At 32.3% G+C, this 26,306-nt stretch overlaps 1 protein-coding gene across 4 annotated transcripts in view; it reads left to right on the top strand.

Moving 5' to 3' along the window:
- LOC139527920 (RB-associated KRAB zinc finger protein-like) overlaps positions 1-16,136 on the top strand; it is a 29,185-nt gene extending 13,049 nt beyond the window's left edge. For 2 of the 4 annotated variants that reach the window (XM_071323595.1, XM_071323594.1), the window contains exon 3: positions 4,523-7,807. In XM_071323595.1, the coding sequence (XP_071179696.1) occupies positions 4,523-6,382 (1,860 nt within the window). In that variant the 3' untranslated portion in view covers positions 6,383-7,807. Of the gene's footprint in view, positions 1-4,522; positions 7,808-12,062 lie in introns of those variants that run through there. The other 2 variants (XM_071323598.1, XM_071323596.1) reach the window with 2 other exon arrangements.
- Positions 16,137-26,306: the final 10,170 nt, after the last annotated feature.

Genomic DNA, 26,306 nt, shown 5'->3' with positions numbered 1-26,306 from the left:
GACTGCCCTGAAACGACTGAAAACTTGGAAAAGTGCATGCATGCATGAGTGGCCGGAGAGATTGTGCGGGCTTGTCGCATGTTCATCGCGATAAGGATATCAGCAGACCAAATTATGATTCTGAAACTATTTGACTGAACCGGCCATAGAAAAATTTGGCAAACTCTACTGAATCGATGTTTGTTTTATGTTCTGGCAGCAGACTCAAACCAGTGATATTTGGATGATTATCTTACATATAAATTTAAATAAAGTTGTTAAAAATTTGGTGTTAGTAAAAGTCTTAAAATATAAAAAAAATTATATGAAAAGTGTCCAAATTCAAAACCGTTATCAAACTCTCTAAAAATGCCTAGAATGCAGGATTTTGCACCATTCATTTTATACCCTCCAAAAAAATTTTCGCCTCGCTTCGCTCGGCTCAATAATTTTGCCTCACTAAAATAAGATGCCTAGCTACGGCCTTGTTATTCTGTGTCAGATAACCTATTTTGTGTAAACTATTTAATTACAATCCAAATTCAGAGCTGTATCAAGCCTAAATGTTGTGTCTGTTCCGGACCATATGAGTATTTGGACCATACGCGTATGGTCATGACCATATGGGTATATACTCATATGGTCCGACCATACGCGTATGGTCGGGGTAATTAACACGTTTACTGTTAAGACTTTACTTTTAATATGGTATGATCCTTCTAGTTGTCACGTCATTGAGAAGACGCTATCAAAGGTCGATTAATTAATTAATTAAACAATTATCTTAATAAAAATAAACAGTTTCATATAGTAAATTTTACTCACTGGTCAATACTATAGTAAACACATTTTATACCAGTCCTATGGTCATTACCGATTTATTGTTACAAGTGAATGGCAATATGTCGTCTTGGGAAGATAACTTTCAAATATTTCTGAATGAACTTTTACAAAAGAAGTCAACTGTTTTACTAACTGATGAAAAGGTTGAAAGGATAAAGAGTCTTATAATTGACACTAAAGACGGACAGAAAACAGATACACCCAGATTTCGGCAATATGTCAAAGACAAAGGATTCCAACTTGTAACTTGTGCCGTTTTAGGTTTAGAGAATGAGCTGTGTGTTTCAACAAAAGAGGTTAGAATTCTACATATTATGGCTTTGATTAATTTTTAATCTTTACATAAATCAGCATTAGCAGTTCTTTAGCAGCGCAATATTCAGAATTTTCCTATATGTGTTTTTGTTTTTAATTGCTGTCATCGCATCTTATATGGTTTTTAATAGTTGTAAAATAAATAGACGTTTTTTAGTTAAAAATGTTATTCCAAAAATCAGAATATGCATGTGGTATGACTGTCAATGACACAGCTCTCCACCAGAGACCGCATGACTTTGAAGTTAGCAATTTTTAGGCCTTCAACAATGATCGTTTTATTCATTCTGTAACTCTTACTAGCTTATTTCTTATACCTTTCTTTCGTTTTTCCCCTCAGGAATGTGAGAGACCTGGCCTTCTTGCACACTGGCGTCGTGTAGTGACAGTCGAAAATATGTTCAAGACTTTAAAGCTAGTTCACGAAGGAACTCGGTCTCATACAGGTTATCACAAACTATTCAAAGATGTTGAGGATACTTTTAACGGCGTCCCGAGAAGCCTTTGTAAGGAATTTATTAAAGGATGTGTAAAATGTGCGTGTAAGAAACCTCAAAATAACATAGCACCGTTAAAACCGATTTCATCCAAACATTTTATGCATAGGGGTCAGTTGGATTTAGTTGATAAGCGTGCAGATCCTGACGGTTCATTTTGCTGCATTGGACATTACATAGATCACTTTTCCAAATTTAACTTTTTCTGGCCACAAGAACGTAAATCCGCCATTGAAGTTGCACATAATCTAAAGGTACACGTATTTTCTGTCATTGGCCTTCCGTTCATTTTACAACATGACAATGGTCGTGAATTCTGCAATGATATTATAAGAGAAACAATAAAGATTTGGCCCGGAGGAAATGTCAAGATTATAACTGGTAGGCCTAGACATCCTCGTACTCAAGGTCTTGTAGAGCAAGTGCATAATTCATTACATAGATTACTTGCCGCAAAACGATCCGAAAACCCTGGTTCTGGCTGGCTTGAACATTTGTTCGAAGTGCAGTACTCTTTGAACACGCAACATCATTCAAGTATAAAGATAACCCCATATGTTTTGTTACTGTGCGTATACCGGTAGTTGATAGGGCGTCTGGTGATTTTCCACGTTTATTATGCAAAGTAGATGACCTCACCGGCAAAGACCAAACTTTATTTAAGTTGTCCTGTCAATATGGTATATTGCAATCTTATTATGATATTGGTGATCTAGGACTTCTGCATAATACCGTAGACACATCAGAGTGGTCCACAACCTCAATATCTCTGCACGCAGCTGCTAAGAAGGGTAGCTTTTCCCTTGCTAGCAAACGGTGTAATTGCAAAGGTTCATGCACCACTAGAACGTGCAAATGCAGAAAAGCAATGGTACCGTGTGGTAGCAAATGCCATCCTAAAACTATTTGCAAGAACACAATAAGTGATGATAACTAACTCGTGTAACTCTGGCTTCAATATGTAGTGTTTATGTATAATCAATCATGTAACCTTTGAATTATAAAATTAATCTATTTTCATGTTACCAAGGTTGTGTTTTTTTATGGTAAAGTTTATTGTATAATTTCAACGTAAAATACCTATATGGTCCAAATACTCATATGGTCCGGCCCGTTTATAACCAAACGAGTATATACTCATATGGTCCGACCATACGCGTATGGTCGGACCATATGAGTATACCCATATGGTCATGACCATACGCGTATGGTCCAGATACTCATATGGTCCGGAACTTGTCCATACTTACCCCAACTGTTCAGGTTTCGACCTCTGCGGTCGTATAAAGCTACACCTTGCTGAGCATCTGGTTACTACTGCCATAATCCATGTCATCATAATAATAATGAAATGTAATGAATTGAAGATTGTTTTTTTTTTATGCCCCACCTATGATAGTAGAGGGGGATTATGTTTTCTGGTCTGTGCCTCCGTTCATTTGTTCGTTTTTCCGTTCGTCCTGCTTCAGGATAAAGTTTTTGGTCAAGGTAGTTTTTGTTGACGCTGAAGTCCAATCAACTTGAAACTTAGTACACTTGTCGCTTGCAATAATATCTTTCTAATTTTAAAAACCAAATTAGACTTTTGACCCCAATTTCACGGTCAAATGAACATGATAGAAAATGAAAGTGGGAGTTTCAGGTTAAAGTTTGTGGTCAAGGTAGCTTTTGATGAAGTTGGTTTTCTAAACAACTTGAAACTTAGTACACATATTCCCTATGGTATGATCTTTCTAATTTTAATGACAAATTAGATTTTTTACCCAATTTTACGGTCTATTGAATATGGAAAATGATAGTGCGAGTGGGGCATCCGTGTACTTAGGACATATTCTTGTTTTCATGATAAATTATCAAGTAGGATTAGTGTAATCATTCTACATGTTCTAATAGCAATTAAAATGTGAAGTTTTGATACAGTTTTATAATTTGTCAATTTAACATTAAATGAAAAAAAAGATTTAACAAGTTTAGTGTAGTTATACATGATTTTGATTGGAGTTGTTTCCCTTTACTGACTTGTTGAAAGGGAATACTCTCATTGCCATACCAGCAATGACTTGTTGACTTTTATGACAAAAATTACACGTTGTACATTTGAAAATATTTTAATTATTTGCACAAATGTACCATTTTTACATGCACATGCAAGTCAAATCATTTAAATAAGTCTTTAAACCGATATATCAACCCAGACAAACTCTCATGATATTTGCTGCTCTGAATATAACATTTAATCAAAAAGGATTTCAAATGCTTTTAGCCAATGTTAGTAAGATTTTTTTTTCATTTTTTCTGGTCAGAACAAATCTTTTCTGGAATCGGAGATTCTCTCATGCAACCCAAGGAAATTAAGATGTCTTGATTTTAAAAGCAGGTCTATACCTATGAAATACAAATTATCTATAAAAAAAATAGTAAATCACTTTCTCAAATTTATTTATGCATGAACTGCCTAAACAGAGCAACACATGCTCCTTGGAGCATCAATTTCATCTTTGACTAAGTTTGAGTTGATTTCTTTTTTCCACTTTTTAAAAATAAATTTTACCAGTGATCGATGACATCTGTTATATAAGCATACTGCCTTTGGGTGAAGGTGTTGTGATAAATTAACACATTAGAGAAAACACATTTTTTATAACAAAGGGCCTAATGAATGCCTTATTATTCACGTGTGCACTATTTTGTAAGAAGGACATGAATTCTAAAAAGATCAAGTGTTCATTAAACATTGTTGACTCATGACTTAAATTGGGCTGACAATGCAATAACGGCTTTAAACGTTCATTTGTTATTTAAATTGAAAAGCATCACTAACATTTAAGATCTGCGCAAGAATAAATATTTGCAATATCAAATAAAACAGAGTTTCAATCTGATTATAGGACAGTGTTGATTTGGAAGAGGAATGTTTAAAGAAGACTTGTGAAGAAGGATCACCACTTCCGGACGACATTTCCTTAGAAGAAGATGACAGTGATCCATTACCATTGTTACAACAACAGATAGTCGATGACATAAACGATGAAATATCTGACAGAAGGTTTAAAAATAAGAGCCAATCAGAAATAGGAAAGGATGAAACAGGTGAGACCAATCAAGAAAAGTTATGGTATTGTAAAAAGTGTGAATTTTCAACATGTGATAAGAAGGAACAAGAGAAACACCGAAAGCATCACTCTTACCTCGAACGAAAGCTCAGAAAGTCTGAACTATATAAATATCAAAAATACTTTTGTCATTTATGTGGAAATAAATATAAATCAGAAGACGGTTTGCAAAACCATAAAAAATTCATGCATCCGGACAAGCCATTATGGATATGTAGGCTTAGCGGGTGTGCAGCTCGTTTTATGGAAGAATCTGCCTTACAAAAACATTTGTTATGGCACAAATCACAAGGTCTTCTGAAATGTATGAAATGTGCACAGGTATTCGTACTTAAAACTGCACTGAAAAGACATGAGGATTATTGTGTCAAAAAACTAATGTTTAGATGCGACATTTGCAATAAAGTGTATAAAGCTAAAGAGAGTCTTTCAAAACATATGAGAAAAATACATTTTCAAGGGGGAAAAGGATTCAATTACAGGGCATCCTTAAAGTTTAGCAATAATATTAACAGTATGACATCTGAAAGTGATCAGAATAACGAAGCAAATTATCCAGTCGAGAATACATGTTTAGAAACCACGATGGAAGAGTTTAATGCTGATAATTATAATGTTGAGGAATTTGTTGAACGAGTGAACGAAATTTTACTCACTCAACAGAATGACAAATATTTAAAACAGACTCCAGATGTTTACCGATGTTCACATTGTGAGTTCTCAACAGAAGATAAGACACAGTATACTAAACATTACAAACATCATTATTACATTATTCGCAAGCAAAAGGATGCTGAACTCCAATCACAAACACCACATGATTTGAAAGAACATGATGGTATCTCTGATAATGTTAATGATATTGACATGGATGGTGATGATGATGATGCTGATGAGGATGATACTGAGGGTATTGTTAAAACGTTGAATAAGGCTATTGATAAGGAACGAAAGTCGAAGGTTTATAAATGTGAGAAATGTGATTTTTCAACGAAAGATAATAAGGATTATGACAAGCATAGACGCCGCCATCTTTATTTAGAACGGAAAGAAACACATATTATTTGTAGATATTGTGGGTTGCACTACAGTAATAAACAAGCACTTAGACGACATGAGATCGCAACTCATTCCGAACAATCTTTTAAATGTGAGGTTAAAACCTGCAGTTGTGTATTCATGTATAAACATCAATTAGAAAAACACATATTAAATCATAAAAAAAGAGGTCTCCTGAAATGTAAGAAATGTAACAAGAAATTTCTTGTTAAAAGTAAGTTAACACTTCATGAAGACTCGTGCATAAGGAATATGACAACAAATGAACAATATCAGTGTCACTTATGCGGAAAACAGGTCGGGTCCAAATCAGGATTGTTAGGGCACATGAGGAAACATAATGATGGAATTTTTGATTGCTTTTGTGGAAAAACTTTTGACAGTATTAAAAATCTTAATCAGCATAAAAAATGTCATAATGTTAATACGGTTAAATCATGTTGTGAAAAAGAAGTTTCCGAGGAGAGTGAAGAAAGCACCGATTCAGATTCAGATGAAATGGAAGATAGCACACCTGAAAGTTCAAGTGCAATGTTTAATTCGAAAAATAATACAAAAAAGCAAAAAAGTATTTGAATAATGCAAATTAAGAGTTCGTTATAGAATATGTTAATATCGCAGATTGTCACAAAATAACATCCATTGACATGGTCGAATGGTAACAGCAAATGCAATAAGGAAGATGTGAGAAAGGAATATGACATGGCGTTTGTGAATAAGGGGGTTAGTTAATATTGAAGAACATGAAGAATACACAAAATGATAGTGATATGCTAAACGCTGGCATGGAATGAATTAATTTCTCCGATGTTGTAAAAGAAAGATGTAATGGACTTAACGTAGTCCGGCTAATATATAGACACTCAAAACAATAAAAAAAGAAAAGTTCGAAATTGATGTAAACATGTATTTTTAGCTATAGAAAGATATTATTGACTTAACGTAGTGACATTGAATACTCTGGCTAATATATAGAAACACAAAACAAAAAAAGAAAAGTTCGAATTTTATGTAAAAATGTATTATATTTTTTCTGATGCGTTTGACTGATATTGCAGAAATATCGACATAGGCGATCTGACACAGGCGATGGCAGTCACGTCGGTGTTAGCAAACCTCTTTAAAGTTAAGTATTTCAGAAGGTACAAACTGTAGAACATGTAGATGACCAGAATCCATGTTTTGAATATATATGCCTAATGTTTTAAAGTTTCCGTCGGTCATTTGTTCATTGTTCTTGCTCTCATTTTCATGGTTCAGTGATTACTTAAAAAAGTTTTCTTTATTTGTCTCTTTCTATGAGTAATATAGCTATTTGGTATCTGTGTACCTTGTAAAGTCATTGTTCTAGTTAGATTCTCACATGACCTCGACCTCTATTTATCAGGCAGTATAGAGTATAGGGGATATGTCTGCTATATTTAATTTGAAGTTTTAAAGTGATTATTGTAAGTTGAAACAAATTATTCAACTCAAACACGCCCTTATATACAAAGGTGCACTGGATCTTCTCTTTTCGATACAATTGTTACCCATTTTTTTGAATTTTTTCTTGAGTCACATTATGGAAGGGCAGATACGAAAATTACTGAATTAATAGATTGATATGTTTTCTGTCCGTGGTAAATTTTTAAAAAGTCGGAGATTATGCATTTTCTACATCTAACTTGAAAGATATACATGTCGTCGACTTGATATCTAATTGTTCTGCTTACCTATGCACTAGACCAATTGAAAACCTATGCAAATGGTGTTTTAAAATAGAACACTTTGTAATTGAGAAGAAAATTGTAATTTTGTTGGTTTCTATTAACTTTTAAAAGTTATCTCACTATAGTAAACATTACATTAAGCATTTGCCGCCTTCTCTAACAAAGAACTTCGATTCTTTTGTTTTATTCCAACCGAGTACCCGACTGAGTATGGTTAGGTTGAGTATATATTTATATATTTTCGACTGAACTTTAAGCAATAAAATGGCTCAATAAACATTGTATTATATCTTTTGATCTCAATTTTTTTCTGTTTTTATCTGCGACTTCTTACTTTCTGCCATTATCATGATTATGCCAGCAGAAGAATATATATATTTCCATGTACATTTTGAACAATCTCATCGTTAACGTTTTAATCAACTATTTCGGTTATAAATTATTGGCCCTAAATATTCAGCTTTTAGTGTTCCTGAAGAAGGTTGACCCAGAACAGCGCTTCAGTCGTAACTTTTAACATTTTGTTTTCATTTTTTATCAATTGCATGACGATCATGTGCACATATTGCCATGTATCAATGGTTTCAGTTCGAAGTATTGGTACGGTAGGATCACACTGAATTCATGGTGTCGCAATGAACGTTGTGCTAGTCTGGAATGTGGGAGGTTTTTGATATATTTCTTACGCTGAAACTAAGAGTAAGATCAAATATTAGTAGCTTGGAGCCAGAATAGTACTGTTATACGCATCATAAATAGATAGCAGGATGAAGATTTTGTATTTGCGCCAGACGAGCATGTCGTCTACAAAAGACTTATGTAATAGTTGCCGTTGTACATTAAGCGTCAATCTATTCATCTGTAGGTGCCGGCATTTTGAAAATCGTTTTCAAAAGTTTTATATCGGCGATAAATGGTAATCTCTTTGGGAATCTACTACGGTGCCACTTTTTTTTTACTTGGATACTTCCAAGAGGGACTTTAATAATGGTACATACAAATATTCTGATCCCCAATTCGATGAGAAAAAAATATTCTGTGCAAGTAGAGGTAAAAAAAAATTATTCTGAATCCAGATATTCACCATACCTTAATATAGTGTTAATTTTTTTTCCAACTAAATCATGTGATAAATAGCGATGAAAACTGAATAAAATTGTTAGCTCTTGTTATTTGTGCATTTTTAAGTTATCGTACGACAATCAAATGTAAAATCACAAAAATACTGAACTCAGAGGAAAATCAATTCGGAAAGTCCATAATCACATGGCAAAATCAAATAACAAAACGCATCAAAAACGAATGTACAAGAACTGTCATATTCCTGACTTGGTACAGGCATTTTAAAATGTAGAAAATGGTGGATTAAACCTGGTTCTATAGCGCTAACCCTCTCACAATTTAACAGAACACAAAAACATCAACTTTGAGCAAAGAAAAAGAACACAGGTGTGTCCAGTCAGAATGTGCCGTGTAAAAGGGGTGCCACGCTTTTAAGTGCATGAGGAATTTTTCCATTTTTGGCGAAACACCAATGCTGCCCTCGAAAAACCTGTACAAGGTAAAATGCGGATTTTTAAGTCAAGTATTCACTTCTGGAACGCCGCTGAAAACGGGATATTTAACAGTCTAGTAAATATAAGAACCGAAATAATTGAAGAGGTTTTTGGCCAAAGTGACGATAAACATATCAAAATCCATCTGTAAGGGCTACTTTGCCCGAGGGAGTTGATTCCTATAAGTTTCTTTGTAATTTGCATGTAAAACAACCTATTTTAAATAATCGGTTTTTGGTTGCCAATGACATATTTCATGAATTTTCAGGAACAAACTAGCAATAAATGCAACAAAAAGGGATTTTGCTTGTTATTCATAGTGATGAAAACGTAATTTTTCAATTAGTTTTTTTATGTCTGAAGCTAGCATATGTCAGTAACTGCTAGAAATTTATAAAGTAGTCCTTTGTTAATTTATTATCATTGTCATTTTGATTACTTTCTTCTGTTCCCTATTCTGACATATAATTTGGATTTCTTTTAAAGTTCGTTTTACTGGCGTATTGATGGGGGTTTGTTTTTTCTACATTGGCTAGAGGTAGTGGGGTAAGATTGTGGTCTAAACATACATGTTTACTCCCGCCGCATTTGGGAGAGATCCGTTTGTGCCAAAATTGCGTCCTTATACTTTTTTCTCCAATGCTACGTTTGCGCCACCTATTTTAAAATTACATGGTATCATTTGCGCCAAACATAAAACATACGATTGCACCAATAAGAAATAAAATGACTTTCCTCCTCCTTTTTTCGGACTTTGAACCGGCAGTTCACAAGGCATTTTTTTCCTTTTCTGAAACATTCTTTCTACTTACTGCTGTTGCATGGGTATTTCCCAATTTAATGTGTTTAGTAGCTTGTAACTTCAATTTATTGTTCAGTTCATAATAATTCCTGTGGAATGCTCCTGCTCCATTACTGGTTACTGGTACCTGTTCTACTCTATTCTACCATATAGTTACCGCCTTCATCAAATTGAAGATTATGTCACAGGGGAAAACTTATTACAACAAGACATAGATAAAAAAAAATGTACATTTTTTTTTAATACGAAAATTTAAAAATAAATGTTAAGATGCTATAATTGAGTTAAAAGTGATGCTTTGAAATTGAAGATTTGAAAGAGTCTACTGAAGTGCAATTTACAATTATATCCGGCAGTTCCAGTCGGTAATAGTTCTTGGAAAATAGTATTCTTTTCTGTGCTGTGATGGAATTTGGACGCTTTTCGAATTAGAATGTCTTGTTTGTCTCTGAATTATTTATCTCACACTCTAACCTTATATTATTATTAGAGATTTAGATCAACTAATTTGATGCCGGTTTAAATATTTTTTTAATAGATGCACGACTTTAAAATTTCTGAACACTGCTATACCATTTGATGTCTAATATGTTTTATAAAAAAGACGTCTTCTTTTAATTATTTATTTTATATTTAAAAATGATTTCATATAGTTTGTGCTATTTATTCCTGACTAATGATAATTATTAATAGTGATAATTTTCCGTATTTTACTTATAAATGGACTTAGTTTTTCTGTGGGAAAACATCAAATTCACTCTGTGGTTAAAGTTTTTAAAATTTTAATAACTTTCTGAAACTATCCTTGGTTTGTACCACACTTAAACAGAAAATTGTTTATAATCATAAGATAGTATCCAGAAGTATACTTTGTAAAAAAAAAAAAAAAACATTTTTTCCGTATTTTACTTTTAAATGGACTTTGGTTTTTTTTGCGGGGTAACATTACATTTACTCTGTCGTTAAAGATTTTTAAATCTTAATCTTTCTTAAACTATCCTGGGTTTGTATCAAACTTAGACAGAAGCTTGTTTATGATCATCAGATAGTATCCAGAAGTAAATTTTGTAAAAAAAATGATTCATTTTTTCCGTATTTTACTTTTAAATGAACTGAGAGTTTCTTCCAGATAACATTACATACAGTCTGCAGTTTAAGTTTTTAAAACATTTATTTGATTCAAAAACTATCCTAGATTTTTACCAAACTTGGACAGAAGCTTCTTACAATCAAAAGATAGTATCAATTAGGAGGAATATTTTGATTGATTTTTTTCCCTCATATTTGTTGAGCCTGCAATTTACAGCAAAAGTCGGTGGGAAACAGGGTTTCGTGGAACCCTTACATATTTTTAAGATTGAAAAATGAAAAATCACTTAAAGAGGGAAACTCATAGATTTTTAGTAATAATTAACATCGCCATTTCTTTAATTTAAAAGAATATGTAAGGAAACAATAGTGCACACGAGAACCATCATAGTAAACAAAAAACCTATTAACAAGAACCTCACCCAAATCTGGGTGTGATCTCAGGTAATCTGAGAAGGTAAGCAGATCCTTGTCCTCCTGTAGAAACATCCATATCGCTCACATGCTTGCATTTCCTATCATGATTTTCTTGATAGAGGGTTACTGCTCACAAGGATGCTATTAAACCAAGAGTTCCAAATGGTGAAGTTGAAATCATCCCTTCGTAAATTTTACGGACGCCATCACGAGTTGGTTGACCGTTATGGAATAACCGTTTCACAAATGATATCGGATATGTTCCTTACGTCGTAACTACAATCCCCTTCCCTTTCATGAATTTGACCTACCGAATTAGACTATTTACCGGATTTGTAATCACATAAGTAACACGACGAGTGCCGCATGTGGAGCAGGATCTGCTTACCCTTCCGGAGCACCTGAGATCACCCCTAGTTTTTGTTGGGGTTCGTGTTGTTTATTCTTTATTTAGTTTTCTATGTTGTGTCATGTGTGCTATTGTTTTTCTGTTTGTCTTTTTCATTTTTAGCCATGGCGTTGTCAGTTTGTTTTAGATTTACGAGTTTTACTGTCCCTTTGGTATCTTTCATCCCTCTTTTATTACGAGCCTTATAAGTCTAATTCTAAAACTGGCTCTGCAAGAATAAATTGTATTTAAAATTCTAAATGAAAAATAAATAATTTCAATTTAATTATAGGATATTGTCGATTTGGAAGAGGAATGTATTAAGAAGACTGGAAAAGAAGGATCAATACTTCCAGAACGCATTTTCTTAGAAGAAGGTGACAGAGATCAATTACCCTGCTTACAAGAACAAATACTCATTGATGAATGTGAAAGCTATCAAATATCTGACAAAAAGCTTAGAAATAAGAGCCAATTAAATAAAGTAAGGAACGAGTCAGGTGACACCAATCAAGAAAAGTTGTGGCATTGTAAAAAGTGTGAATTTTCAACAGGTGACAAGGAGGAACAGGTGAGACACAGACAACGTCACTGTTACCTTGAACGAAGACTTAGAATGTCTAAACTATGTAAACCTCCAAAATATTCATGTGATGAATGCGGAAAGGAATACGAATTAGAAAACACTTTGATTAAACATCAAGAAATAGTGCATTCGGCTAAGCCTATATTGAGATGTGTACTTGGAGGGTGTAAATCACGTTTCGTGGAAGAATCTGCTTTACAAAAGCATTTGTTATGGCATAAATCACAAGGAGTCCTGAAATGTAGGAAATGTACACAGGTATTTGTACTAAAGGGTGCACTGAAAAGACACGAGGATTATTGTGTCAAAAGATTAATGTTTCGATGTGACATTTGTAATAAAGTGTATAAAGCCCAAAAAAATCTTTCTGAACATATAAGTAAAATTCATTGTCAGGGGGGTAAAGGTTTCAATTATAAGGAATCTTTAAAGTTAAGCAGAAGTATCAACAGTATGGCTTCTGTAGTTGATAATAATAAAAGAGCAAGTTTAACAGTCGAGAATACTACTACGATGGAAGAGTTTAATGCTGATAATGTTGAGGAATTTGTTGAACGGATGAATTCAATTTTACTCACCCAGAGAAACGAAAACAAATCAAAACAGACACAAGACGTTTATCGTTGTTCACATTGTGAGTTCTCAACAGAATATAAGACACAGTATACTAAACATTACAGACACCATGCTTACCTTATAAGAAAGCAAAAGAATGCTGAACCACAATCACACACTTGTGATAAGTGTGAAACAGCGCATAAAACTACGCTTGCCTCGAAAGTTCAAACGGAAAAGGTACATTCTTTGGTATTTGAATGCTTAGAGAAAGGTTGTTTTAAATATTTTTCTGATGAACACAAGTTGAATGAACATTTATTAGAGCATAACAAAACTGGTTTAATACAATGTGGGAAATGTGCAAAATCCTTCGTTACAAAACATGATTTGATAGAACATGAGGATAGCTGCCTTCCTATGGAAACTGGTGGTGAAACCGATGAAAACAACGACATGAACGACGATGATGTTGATGATGATGATGATGATGATAATGACGACATTGAGGGTATTGTTAAAACGTTAAATAAGGCTATCAATAAGAAAAGGACAAAGGTTTATAATTGTGATGAATGTAATTTTTCAACGAAAGATTATAAGAAATATAACAACCACAAACGACGCCATCCTCATTTAAATTCGAAAGAAACAAAGGTTTATACTTGTAGATGTTGTGTGTTGACCTTCAAGACCACATCAGGAAGGAGTAAACATGAGCTCACTTTTCATTCGGATCAATTTTATAAATGCAATGTTAAATCCTGCATTAGTGTATTTAAGTATAAACATCAATTAGAAAAACACATATTAAATCATAAAAATAATGGTCTTTTGAAATGCAAGAATTGTAACAAGAAATTTGTTTATAGAAGTAAGATAACACCACATGAAGATACATGCATAAGGAATATGACAGCAAACGAACAGACTCAGGGTCACTTATGCGATAATAGTTTGGAAGAAAATCGGCAGGATTATTAGGACACGTGAGAAAACATAATTATGGAATGTTTGATTGCTTTTGTGGAAAAATATTTGACAGTATAAAAAAATCTTAATTAGAATAAAAAATGTCATTATGATCCTATGCTTGTACCATTTTGTGAAAAAGAAGTTTCCGAAGAGAGTGAAGATAGTACCGATTCAGATTCAGATTCAGATATGGAAGATAGCACATCTTAAAGTTCAATTGCAAAGTATAATTCGAAAAGTACTTAAGAAAAGCAAAAGGTATCTGAATAATGGAAATGAAGAGTGTGTTATAGTACATTTTTTTATATCACAGATTTTCAAAGTTAAACGCTATTTTAGGAATAAGTGGCATCACATGGTGAGAATAATGGTGGAATGACGTCAGGAAATGATGTAAATAATGAGTCAGAAATGAGTAAGGTATCTAAAATGACGTTTAGCAAAATGAAGGGGATAAATTGATATTGAACAGTGAGGGAAATTATGGTGATATGCTTTACGTTGGCATTGAATGGATTAATTTCCGATATTGTAAAATGAAGATATTAGTGACTATACAAAGTGACATTGAATAATCTGAAGAATATATACGCACACAAAACCAAAGAATAAATAAAAAAGTTTGAACTTTATGTTTACATGCATTTACATAGGAAGGGTGATCCGGTGGCGGCGCGGGGACGACAATATTAACAAACTTTTCAAAGGCTTACTTTTTCAGACCTTAAACCTTCATACTTTGTCAATAAAATACTTATGTTATGAAGTTTTCGTCTGTCATCTGTCCATTTTCCTTGACCGTATTTAAATGTTTTATATCTACTTTACTTGGTGTATGGAATAGTTGTAAGTTGAACATGTCTATTTGGAAAGTGTCATCCCACTTTGGCCTTATGTTTCATGGTTCAGGGGTAGAGTAAAGGTTTTATGTTTTGGTCTATTTTCTAATATTGTATTCAATAGATAAAATTTATTTAGTGCATGAAAATATTTTACGATGTACATGTCAGTCTAACATGTTTTTATTAACCTTGACCTTATTTTTATGGTTCTTTGGTGGGTTTTTTAAATTATTTTTCTAATACTGTAGCAATCTTGGTCATCTATATTTGGTGTATTGAATGATAGTATATTATTCTTTCTTTTTCACGTTTGTTAATGATTGAACCAGACAAAATCAAATTCAATTGTTTTTCAAATCTCGTTGTCAATGCCCCTTAAATGAAAGCCATATTTATACATGTTATAAATTAAAAAAAAACTACTTGAGATATTTAGTATGCAAATGTTTCAAATGATATATATATTTAAGGTCAAAATGCAAATTTTATATTACAACGTATAATTCCTTCTTTATTATGCACATTACATAACACATGATTTATATATGTTATCACAGGTACATGTAATATTGTATTGATAACTTGCATGTTGACACTGCATATTAATGCAAGATGATTGCTCTGAAACAAGAAGGTTTTTTTCAAACGTTTTTATACTTGTGACTGTATTTATTTATTTATATTTTTAATATCTTAGGATTCAGGGGGCAATATCTATATCTGTTAATGATGTAAATAATGTGTATAGTATTGCAAAAAAATCCTGGGTGAATAAGCACTTGCATTGTGAATGCAGCATTTTAGGCTTTCAAAACTTGCATATTTCTGATTATTTCTGTAAAAACTAACAGCCTAACATACATGTGAAATAGTGAAAAAAAGATGAGTTCAATAAAATGCGCATACCCAAACTTTAAAATGTCCAAGGAAGCTAATTCAGGAACATACAAGAAATAAAAAAAAAATCATAAAAAATATTGTGCCTTTATCGTTATTATACTATAGAAGTTTGTTCACTTTATCAAGATACCAACAAAAACTTGTTTAACGAAGTTGAAACTTTCAAAAATTATGATTTTATTTATAAAAGTTTAATAGTTCTGTCCATGCACTATAGCTTTCTGCCTTGATGTTCTGAAAGTGGTGTCAAACATCAATCAATCAATCAATAGATTTTGAGTCAAAACATTAACTATTGCTGTACATAAAAAAATAGTTAAAGAGTTCTTTTTTGGTAAATAGGCCTATAGCTTTATCACTGGGGCATATACTCTTTGTGTATCTTGTTTACCTATAATCTTCCCCAAAACGCTGTATTGAGTTACTTTTGTATGTTATAGTAAAACGGTTTCATTTAAAATGTTTATATGTTTGTTAAAATGGTGATTTGATATTAAAATATTGAAAGGAATTGAATAGTGAACTTGTATTTTCAAGGATTTTGATTGTTATACAAATGCAAAAGGAATATGAGTACCAATGAGCTGACTCAATTTCACATCTGTGGAATCATTTTTTTACTAAAGCAGCATTTAATAATTCACATAAGGAAACAAAGAAGATTAACGATTGTCTTTGTTGTCATAATGATCTTGTGTTTTAACCATATTGTAAAAGAAAAGACATATTCAAGGAAACATTACAAATTTTGATGATGACGAGGAAAGTACAAAGTTTTCATCTTTTATTTAAGTACAAGTTCCAGGTCGAATCCGATACCGATACCAAATGTCACATGTATGTCTGTTCTATAATTACCTCCTTTAAAAGAAGCACCACCGTTGTTTATGATGTAAAGAAGGACATTTAACAAACTGCATAGATACATATTAATGTTAGCATTAGCTAACCAATTCCACAGGATTGTTGTAACGGATCTTACTACAAGAAAGTTAACATCCCCCCAAAACAATATGTGCAATTACAAAAAAACATACAATCACACAATCATCTGATTCACTCATCCTCAAAATGTATAAAAATACAAAAGCAAAATAAGAGAAAGGGTCACCATAAAACCGCACATATACAATGGCACTAACAGAAAACCAGTGAAGATACTTCGATTTCGGCTCAAAGTAAGAAAACTAGGACTTGTTGAAATAGAAAGATTTAGAAAGCAGAGAAAACTGAACGCCTTATAATCAACATGCATTTATCAGGTGACAATACGAATACTAAAAATCCAGGCTTTAAAAGAAAGCCGTGCAGGTATACAGTATCAATAAAATTGAGAATGGAAATGGGGACTGTGTCAATGAGACAACAACTAAACGGTCACCAATGGGTTTTCAATGCAGCGAGAAACTCCCGCACCGGAGGAGTCCTGAACAATTAGCAATACACAGTTAGGAAATTTGGTTTTGCAATTGTGACCGAGGGGATTTGGTCCAATATGAAAGCTGGTGGATAAGCTTATATATATGTAGCTGAAGAATAATGTAACGTTCAAAGTGCTTTATATGAACATGCAAATTGACCATTGCTTCCGGTTTGTCTGTCCTTGAGATTAAAATTTATGGACAGGTGTAAATGCCAAACTATGTCTGTTCATTAACATGAAAATGATTTGACGAAATCTGTTCAAATTTACAAATTTAATGTTGTTTCCTCGAGACTAAATGACGGTGAAATTTTCACTACTTTAGCTGTTTTTTTATGTTCAGTTTCCAAATATAATTTAACTATAAAACTTCTTTCCCTTTGACAATAAACTCATCATAGATACCAGAGCAATTCCTAAAAGTGTTGCCAAATAAAGCTAAGGTAGAAAAGCCTTAGTATTTCAAAATTTTGTAAACAGTTAATCTATAAATATAACAATATCAATGATAATTCATGTCAGCTCACAAAGTGCTGACTACTGGGCTTGTGATACCCTCGGGGAAATAAATCTCCATCAGCATCGACCCAGTGGTTGTAAATAAACTCATCATAGATACCAGGACTAAATTTTATATATACGCCAGACGCGCGTTTCGTCTACAAAGGACTCATCAGTGACGCTCGAATCCAAAAAAAGTTAAAAAAAGCCAAATAAAGTACGAAGTTGAAGAGCATTTTGATCCAAAATTCCTACAAAATGATTTTTATACGACCTCAAAAATTGAAAAATTTTTGGTGGTATATTGGTATCACGTTGGCGTCGTCGTCCGAAGACATTTGGTTTTCGCACTCTAACTTTAGTATAAGTAAATAGAAATCTATGAAATTTTAACACAAGGTTTATGACCATAAAAGGCAAGTGGGGATTGATTTTGGGAGTTTGGGTTTAGGAATTAGGCGCCAAAAAGGGCCCAAATATTCATTTTCTTGGTTTTCGCACTATAACTTTAGTTTAAGTAAATAGAAATCTATGAAATTTTTACACAAGGTTTATGAACACAAAAGGAAGGTTGGGATTGATTTTGGGAGTTGAGGTCCCAACAGTTTAGGAATTAGGATCAAAAAAGGGGCCAAACAGGACCCAAATAAGCATTATTCTTGGTTTTCGCACAATAACTTAAGTATAAGTTAATAGAAATCAATGAAATGTGAACACAAGGTTTATGAACACAAAAGGAAGGTTGGGATTGATTTTGAAAGTTGAGGTCCCAACAGTTTAGGAATTAGGATCCAAAAAGGAGCCAAAATCAGCATTTTTTTCTTGGTTTTCGCACCATAACTTTAGTAATAGTAAATAGAATCTATGAAAAATAAACACAAGGTTTATGACCATAAAAGAAAGGTTGGGATTGATTATGGGAGTTTTGGTCCCAACAGTTAAGGAATAAGGGGCCCAAAGGATCCAAAATTAAACTTTGTTTTATTTCATCAAAAATTGAATAATTGGGGTTCTTTGATATGCCGAATCTAACTGTGTATGTAGATTCTTAATTTTTGGTCCCGTTTTCAAATTGGTCTACATTAAGGTCCAAAGGGCCCAAAATTAAACTAAGTTTGATTTTTACAAAAATTGAATCCTTGGGGTTCTTTGATATGCTGAATCTAAACATGTACTTAGATTTTTGATTATTGGCCCAGTTTTCAAGTTGGTCCAAATCGGGATCCAAAATTAAACTTTGTTTGTTATCAACAAAAATTGAATTCTTGGGGTTCTCTGATATGCTGAATCTAAACATGTGCTTAGATTTTTTTTATTATGGGCCTAATCTTCAAGTTGGTCCAAATCGTGGTCCAAAATTAAACTTTGTTTGATTTCAACAAACATTGAATCTTTGGGGTTCTTTAATATGCTGAATCTAAACATGTACTTAGATTTGTTATTTTGTGCCCAGTTTTCAAGTTGGTCCAAATTGTGGTCCAAAATTAAACTTTGTTTGTTATCAACAAAAATTGAATCCTTGGGGTTCTTTGATATGCTGAATCTAAACATGTATTTAGATTTTTGATTGTAGGCCCAGTTTTCAAGTTGGTCCAAATTGGGGTCCAATATTAAACTTTGTTTGATTTCAACAAAAATTGTATATATGGGGTTCTTTGATATATGCTTAATCTAACCATGTATTTAGATTTTTGATGTTTGGGCCCGGTTATCAAATTGGTCCACATTGAGGTTTAAAGGGTCCAAAATTGAACTTTATTTGATTTCATCAAAAACTGAATTCTTGGGGTTCTTTGATATGCTAAATCTAACCATGTATTCAGATTTTGGATATTGGACCATAATAGGTAATGTCCAATTTAAAATTTAAAGTTTTTAAGTTAAAGTTCTTAGATCACATTCATTATGTGTCAGAAACCTGTGTTGTGTCAACTATTTAATCACAATCCAAATTCAGAGCTGTATCAAGCTTGACTGTTGTGTCTATACTTGCCCTAATGTTCAGGGTTCGAACTCTGCGGTCGTATACAGCTGCGCCCTGAGGAGCATCTGGTTGATAATAAAAACCGGATTTATGTTCCTTTGAGCAGAAATAATAAATAATTTATTATTTCTTATGTTTATTTTGAGTTTATCCCTTTGAAGAGATAATATTAAATAATTTTAAAGTAATTATCAAAAATTGAGTTCTTGGGGTTCTTTGATATTGTATTTCTAACGATATACTTGCAGATATTGGAACATAATTATACTAGTAAGGTTAATGTGCAATTTCACTTTTTTTAGTTTCTATGACCACATTTTGTGTCACATACCTATGCTGTGTCAAATATACAAATACAAACCAAATTGAGAGCTGTTTTCAGCCTAATATATGTTATATTTATACTTGCGCAACTTTTCATAATGACCTCTTTGGTGAAATCCAGTTTGCTGTCACTCTTTCAGCATCTTGTTAATGAATGTAATAATGAAATGTAAAGCATCACATTTCTTTTTTTCACGTGAAACTTTGGCTTTATAGTAGTCGATTATTGTTCATATTTTAAAAGCAAATAAATAGAAGTCGTATATTTTTGGAATCAGCGAAAAGATAAAAAGTCAATTGAAATTCGAACTGACTATTTCAAACCAGAAGTATTTTAGCACTGTCTCCTTGTTTAAATGAAAAGACTAACCAACTTGATATATATTTTTTGGGGAATCTGTGTTAATTAGGTTATCTTCGGTCATGTTTTTTTTTGTTTTTGAATTAAAAGTTTTGCTTTGTCTATACAAAAAATTGTTTAAAATTGTGTTTGAGGATTTTCGGGGATAACATAATCTAGAATAACAAAATTAAATTCCATAAACTTCCAAATATAAATATATTTGAATTTGTTTTGAATTTGTTGTATTTCTCGACTCATGAATGCTACGTGTTTCATTTTCCGAAATGCAGATGCTGTTCAACGAATTATATATGCATGACATTCTGATATTTACTCCAAAAGCGTATACTTTGCATTAAGAAAGATTATCGCTATTTTGCGAATTTTCCTTTGATCTTCTTGGCTGAGAATTTTCTTTCTCAGCGGAGTCGAATGATATGAAAGTTATCGACATAAACTAAGGACGCGCGTTCCAGTCGTCATGAAATTAACAACGTCGTCATAGGTAAAACAGCGATAAACAGATTATCATTGGTCATCTCAACTCGATTGCTTTTCTCGCTTGAGCCGGTACAGAAAATCAATCTCGTTGAGATGATCAACGATACTCTTGACGTATCGTGTGTTTAATTTGTTGTAATTATTCTGTAGAGAAAGGAAAGGAAGAAATATAGATGAACTATGAAAAACAAATGACAATTGCATACGAGGCAGTTGTATTAAAGAGAATGTCCTTTAAGGAAGTATGCACGAAATTCAAGATTCCTGATTGCACATAGAGGGAAAAAAAGATTATCCTACGAAAGGGAGAAGAGGACAAAATGCAACTCTGGATCAAAATCTAAAAGTGTGTTGTGTTTATAAACTGATTGTTACTAAATAAAGGTTAAATTTCAACACATTTACTTTACTTAGATTAACAAATTTTAAAACTGAGTCACTGAGAATTGCTAGTTTCGACAAGTCACTTTAAGGATTTAATGATCATCGAAACAGATCTTAATTATAAAAAATATACCATAATAATAATTTTATATCTTCAAATATCGTCACGTACCTTTAGTCATTTTGCATTCAGTGCAAATCATCAGGTTTTAATTAACAGTGTGTTTAAAAAGAAAATTATTTCGAAGAGGCGTCAATCCCTTATAATCCACATTGTGGTTATTAAGTTACTTGTGTCATATTTATTCCCGACTTAAATACACGCTATCATGATGTAACCATGCATGACTTAAACGTAATTACAAACAATAACAAAACTTTAAAGTACAACAGATATATTCTTTCTTTAGTTAGGGCTTCAAACATTGACATTAGTTCATGAACTTAAACTATAGATAAATTTAGGTAAGCATTTTTACTATCTTCATTTGTTAAATGTGAAAAAAAATGTCCTGCAAATGTTAATGTTGGGCATTTGTTGATACGAAAAAATGGCATTTTAATCTTTTGTGTTACCGATGATATCGAATTAGAATCTGTTCTTTGGTATACCTTTATTGTAAATTAAGCCACTCATAAAAAACCCTCCATAACATAACTTTTAGAACCTTTCTAATCTTTTAAATGAGATGGGTCATTTTGCAGTACTTTTAAAAATAAAAATTCTATGATATAAACAAGGCGCTATGTAATGATTGTCTATGAGACAACCGATGACATGATGTATGGTAAAACAATAATGAAAAACCGCTAATATAAATGACTTTAATCAACGACTTCAACTGTATTACTGCATCTTTACTTTGGACAGGCACACACCTGGCCTCACGGTCATAAAGCTTTCGAGCATGATTTTTGTACTCAGACTCAAGAATCAACCAATCAAAATAATGGATTTTGTGTTTAGAGCATGATTTTTGTACTCGGAGTACTGAGTTTTATGACCGTAAGGCCTGGTGTTGCTAGATCAAACATGTTTGAAAGCTTTGAACCCTTTCATAACATAGCACAACATAAGAACAAACTAGAAAAACAAAGAGTTGGACATTGCTGGAAAGGACTATCATCCTCAGTACACATCTAAATGTATAGAGTATTGGGAACTTCTGAAAGTCGGTTTAAAGCCGATTTTAACAAATGAAAAATCACATATTCACAGACTAATATCAATCAGTACTCATTCAACGGATCTAAATGTTAAGAAGTTATAAACAGTCTGATACAAGCACAACATTATGCAATTCCATTTTAAAAGTATCGCATGCTACTGTATATATATAATCAATAGTTATTAACGCCAGTACCAATAAACACAATATTCAAAGATCGCACTACACTATATATTCATTAAACTACAAGGATATATGTTTATTCACAGGTCTGACTGATTTAAATGTATATTGGTTTTTTTTTCTTCTTTTTTGAGCCATGGCGTTGTCTTCTTATAATGGATTGCATTTCAATTGACAATATCCCTTAATTAGTCATGATAATTCTGTTTGAGGAATCAATAAACATCTTAAAAACATAATCTAAAGATTGAAGTCTATTAAAAAATCATGGAAACATTTGTGATCAATTAAGATAAACAAACAAAGTAAATCAACAAAAATACCGAACTCCGGGAAAACTAAACAACGGAAAACCTTAATTAAATGGCAAATTTAAGACCTAAAACACACCAAACGATTTGATAACAATTGTATTACTCCTTACATAGTACAGGCATTTTCTTATGTAGAAAATTGTGGCTTAACCCTGATTTTAAAGCTAGCTAAACCTCTCACTTGTATGACAGTCGCATAAAATTCCATTATATTGACACCATTGTGTAAACAAAACAAACAGACATAAAAGGTAGAAATGTCAATAAATGGGAGTACAGCAGTCACTATTGTGTTATAATCTTCATCAGTATATAAACAAACTAATATGTAACAAAGAATCACAAACAGGCATAATGACGAAGCACATGAGAACAAATAAACGATAAGATTACAAAAATTTACCATAGCACATTAACACAATGTAGGGATGGATTTTTTTATGGTATGGCTTAATTTATGTTCAAAGCATTGTTCACAAGTTTGGTATGAAATAGTCATTTTCTTAACTTCGATATATCATAATTTCAAGCATGTAAAATTATTGTAGTCTTTTAATGTCGATCGTTTTGTTATGGTTCGTTTCTGTGTGTGTTACATTTTAATGTTGTGTTTCTGTTGTGTCGTAGTTCTCCTATTATATTTTGATGTGTTCCTCTCAGATTTAGTATGTTACCAGGATTTGTTTTTTTCTCAATTGATATATGAATTTCGAACAACGTTATACTACTTTTGCCTTTATTTAAATAACCTATTTATAGTCTCTTTACTGAGAATCTTCTGAGGTTGACTGAACATGCACTTAGACTTTTAAATACGTTAATAGGAAGTGACATTCCCTGAAGTCAAATTCGGTTTTCCAAGAATAAAGACCACATATTAACAAAGATAGTTTTCTAAAAATTCAATACTATAATACTTCTATTTACCATGCCAATATATATCAGGATGTATGGATCAAAGCTACACAATTAAGCCAGATTTGATTTTACGAGTTTCATCTCTGAAGTACTTATTCAAACATTAGCATAAAGCAATATAATAATACATATGATACACTTCAACTATGAAAATTACGCAATTATTTTACAAAAATATAGAACGACATAATGTATCAACGACAAGACAAAACAGATTACAAACTTTTTATCTAAGATTGAGAATTTCAATATTAGAGTTGAGCAGGATTCGAAGACGATATGGTATTGTGATGTACTAAACCGAACAATTATAAGATTACAGAGCATTAAATTGTTAAATCTCGTTGAGATGATCAACAATACTCTTGACGTATCGTGTGTTTAATTTGTTGTAATAATTCTGTAGAGAAAGGAAAGGAAGAAATATAGATGAACTATGAAAAACAAATGACAATTGCATACGAGGCAGTTGTATTAAAGAGAATGTCCTTTAAGGAAGTATGCACGAAATTCAAGATTCCTGATAGCACATAGAGGGAAAAAAAGATTATCCTACGAAAGGGAGAAGAGGACAAAATACAACTCTGGATCAAAATCTAAAAGTGTGTTGTGTTTATAAACTGATTGTTACTAAATAAAGGTTAAATTTCAACACATTTACTTTACTTAGATTAACAAATTTTAAAACTGAGTCACTGAGAATTGCTAGTTTCGACAAGTCACTTTAAGGATTTAATGATCATCGAAACAGATCTTAATTATAAAAAATATACCATAATAATAATTTTATATCTTCAAATATCGTCACGTACCTTTAGTCATTTTGCATTCAGTGCAAATCATCAGGTTTTAATTAACAGTGTGTTTAAAAAGAAAATTATTTCGAAGAGGCGTCAATCCCTTATAATCCACATTGTGGTTATTAAGTTACTTGTGTCATATTTATTCCCGACTTAAATACACGCTATCATGATGTAACCATGCATGACTTAAACGTAATTACAAACAATAACAAAACTTTAAAGTACAAAAGATATATTCTTTCTTTAGTTAGGGCTTCAAACATTGACATTAGTTCATGAACTTAAACTATAGATAAATTTAGGTAAGCATTTTTACTTTTTCATTTGTTAAATGTGAAAAAAATGTCCTGCAAATGTTAATGTTGGGCATTTGTTGATACGAAAAAATGGCATTTTAATCTTTTGTGTTACCGATGATATCGAATTAGAATCTGTTCTTTGGTATACCTTTACTGTAAATTAAGTCACTCATAAAAAACCCTCCATAACATAACTTTTAGAACCTTTCTAATCTTTTAAATGAGATGGGTCATTTTGCAGTACTTTTAAAAATAAAAATTCTATGATATAAACAAGGCGCTATGTAATGATTGTCTATGAGACAACCGATGACATGATGTATGGTAAAACAATAATGAAAAACCGCTAATATAAATGACTTTAATCAACGACTTCAACTGTATTACTGCATCTTTACTTTGGACAGGCACACACCTGGCCTCACGGTCATAAAGCTTTCGAGCATGATTTTTGTACTCAGACTCAAGAATCAACCAATCAAAATAATGGATTTTGTGTTTAGAGCATGATTTTTGTACTCGGAGTACTGAGTTTTATGACCGTAAGGCCTGGTGTTGCTAGATCAAACATGTTTGAAAGCTTTGAACCCTTTCATAACATAGCACAACATAAGAACAAACTAGAAAAACAAAGAGTTGGACATTGCTGGAAAGGACTATCATCCTCAGTACACATCTAAATGTATAGAGTATTGGGAACTTCTGAAAGTCGGTTTAAAGCCGATTTTAACAAATGAAAAATCACATATTCACAGACTAATATCAATCAGTACTCATTCAACGGATCTAAATGTTAAGAAGTTATAAACAGTCTGATACAAGCACAACATTATGCAATTCCATTTTAAAAGTATCGCATGCTACTGTATATATATAATCAATAGTTATTAACGCCAGTACCAATAAACACAATATTCAAAGATCGCACTACACTATATATTCATTAAACTACAAGGATATATGTTTATTCACAGGTCTGACTGATTTAAATGTATATTGGTTTTTTTTCTTCTTTTTTGAGCCATGGCGTTGTCTTCTTATAATGGATTGCATTTCAATTGACAATATCCCTTAATTAGTCATGATAATTCTGTTTGAGGAATCAATAAACATCTTAAAAACATAATCTAAAGATTGAAGTCTATTAAAAAATCATGGAAACATTTGTGATCAATTAAGATAAACAAACAAAGTAAATCAACAAAAATACCGAACTCCGGGAAAACTAAACAACGGAAAACCTTAATTAAATGGCAAATTTAAGACCTAAAACACACCAAACGATTTGATAACAATTGTATTACTCCTTACATAGTACAGGCATTTTCTTATGTAGAAAATTGTGGCTTAACCCTGATTTTAAAGCTAGCTAAACCTCTCACTTGTATGACAGTCGCATAAAATTCCATTATATTGACACCATTGTGTAAACAAAACAAACAGACATAAAAGGTAGAAATGTCAATAAATGGGAGTACAGCAGTCACTATTGTGTTATAATCTTCATCAGTATATAAACAAACTAATATGTA

This window comes from Mytilus edulis, chromosome 6 (genome assembly GCF_963676685.1).
Source record: "Mytilus edulis chromosome 6, xbMytEdul2.2, whole genome shotgun sequence".
Taxonomy (NCBI): domain Eukaryota; kingdom Metazoa; phylum Mollusca; class Bivalvia; order Mytilida; family Mytilidae; genus Mytilus; species Mytilus edulis.
Note: the sequence above shows the minus strand (reverse complement) of the source record. Positions and strands in the feature narration are given on the sequence as shown.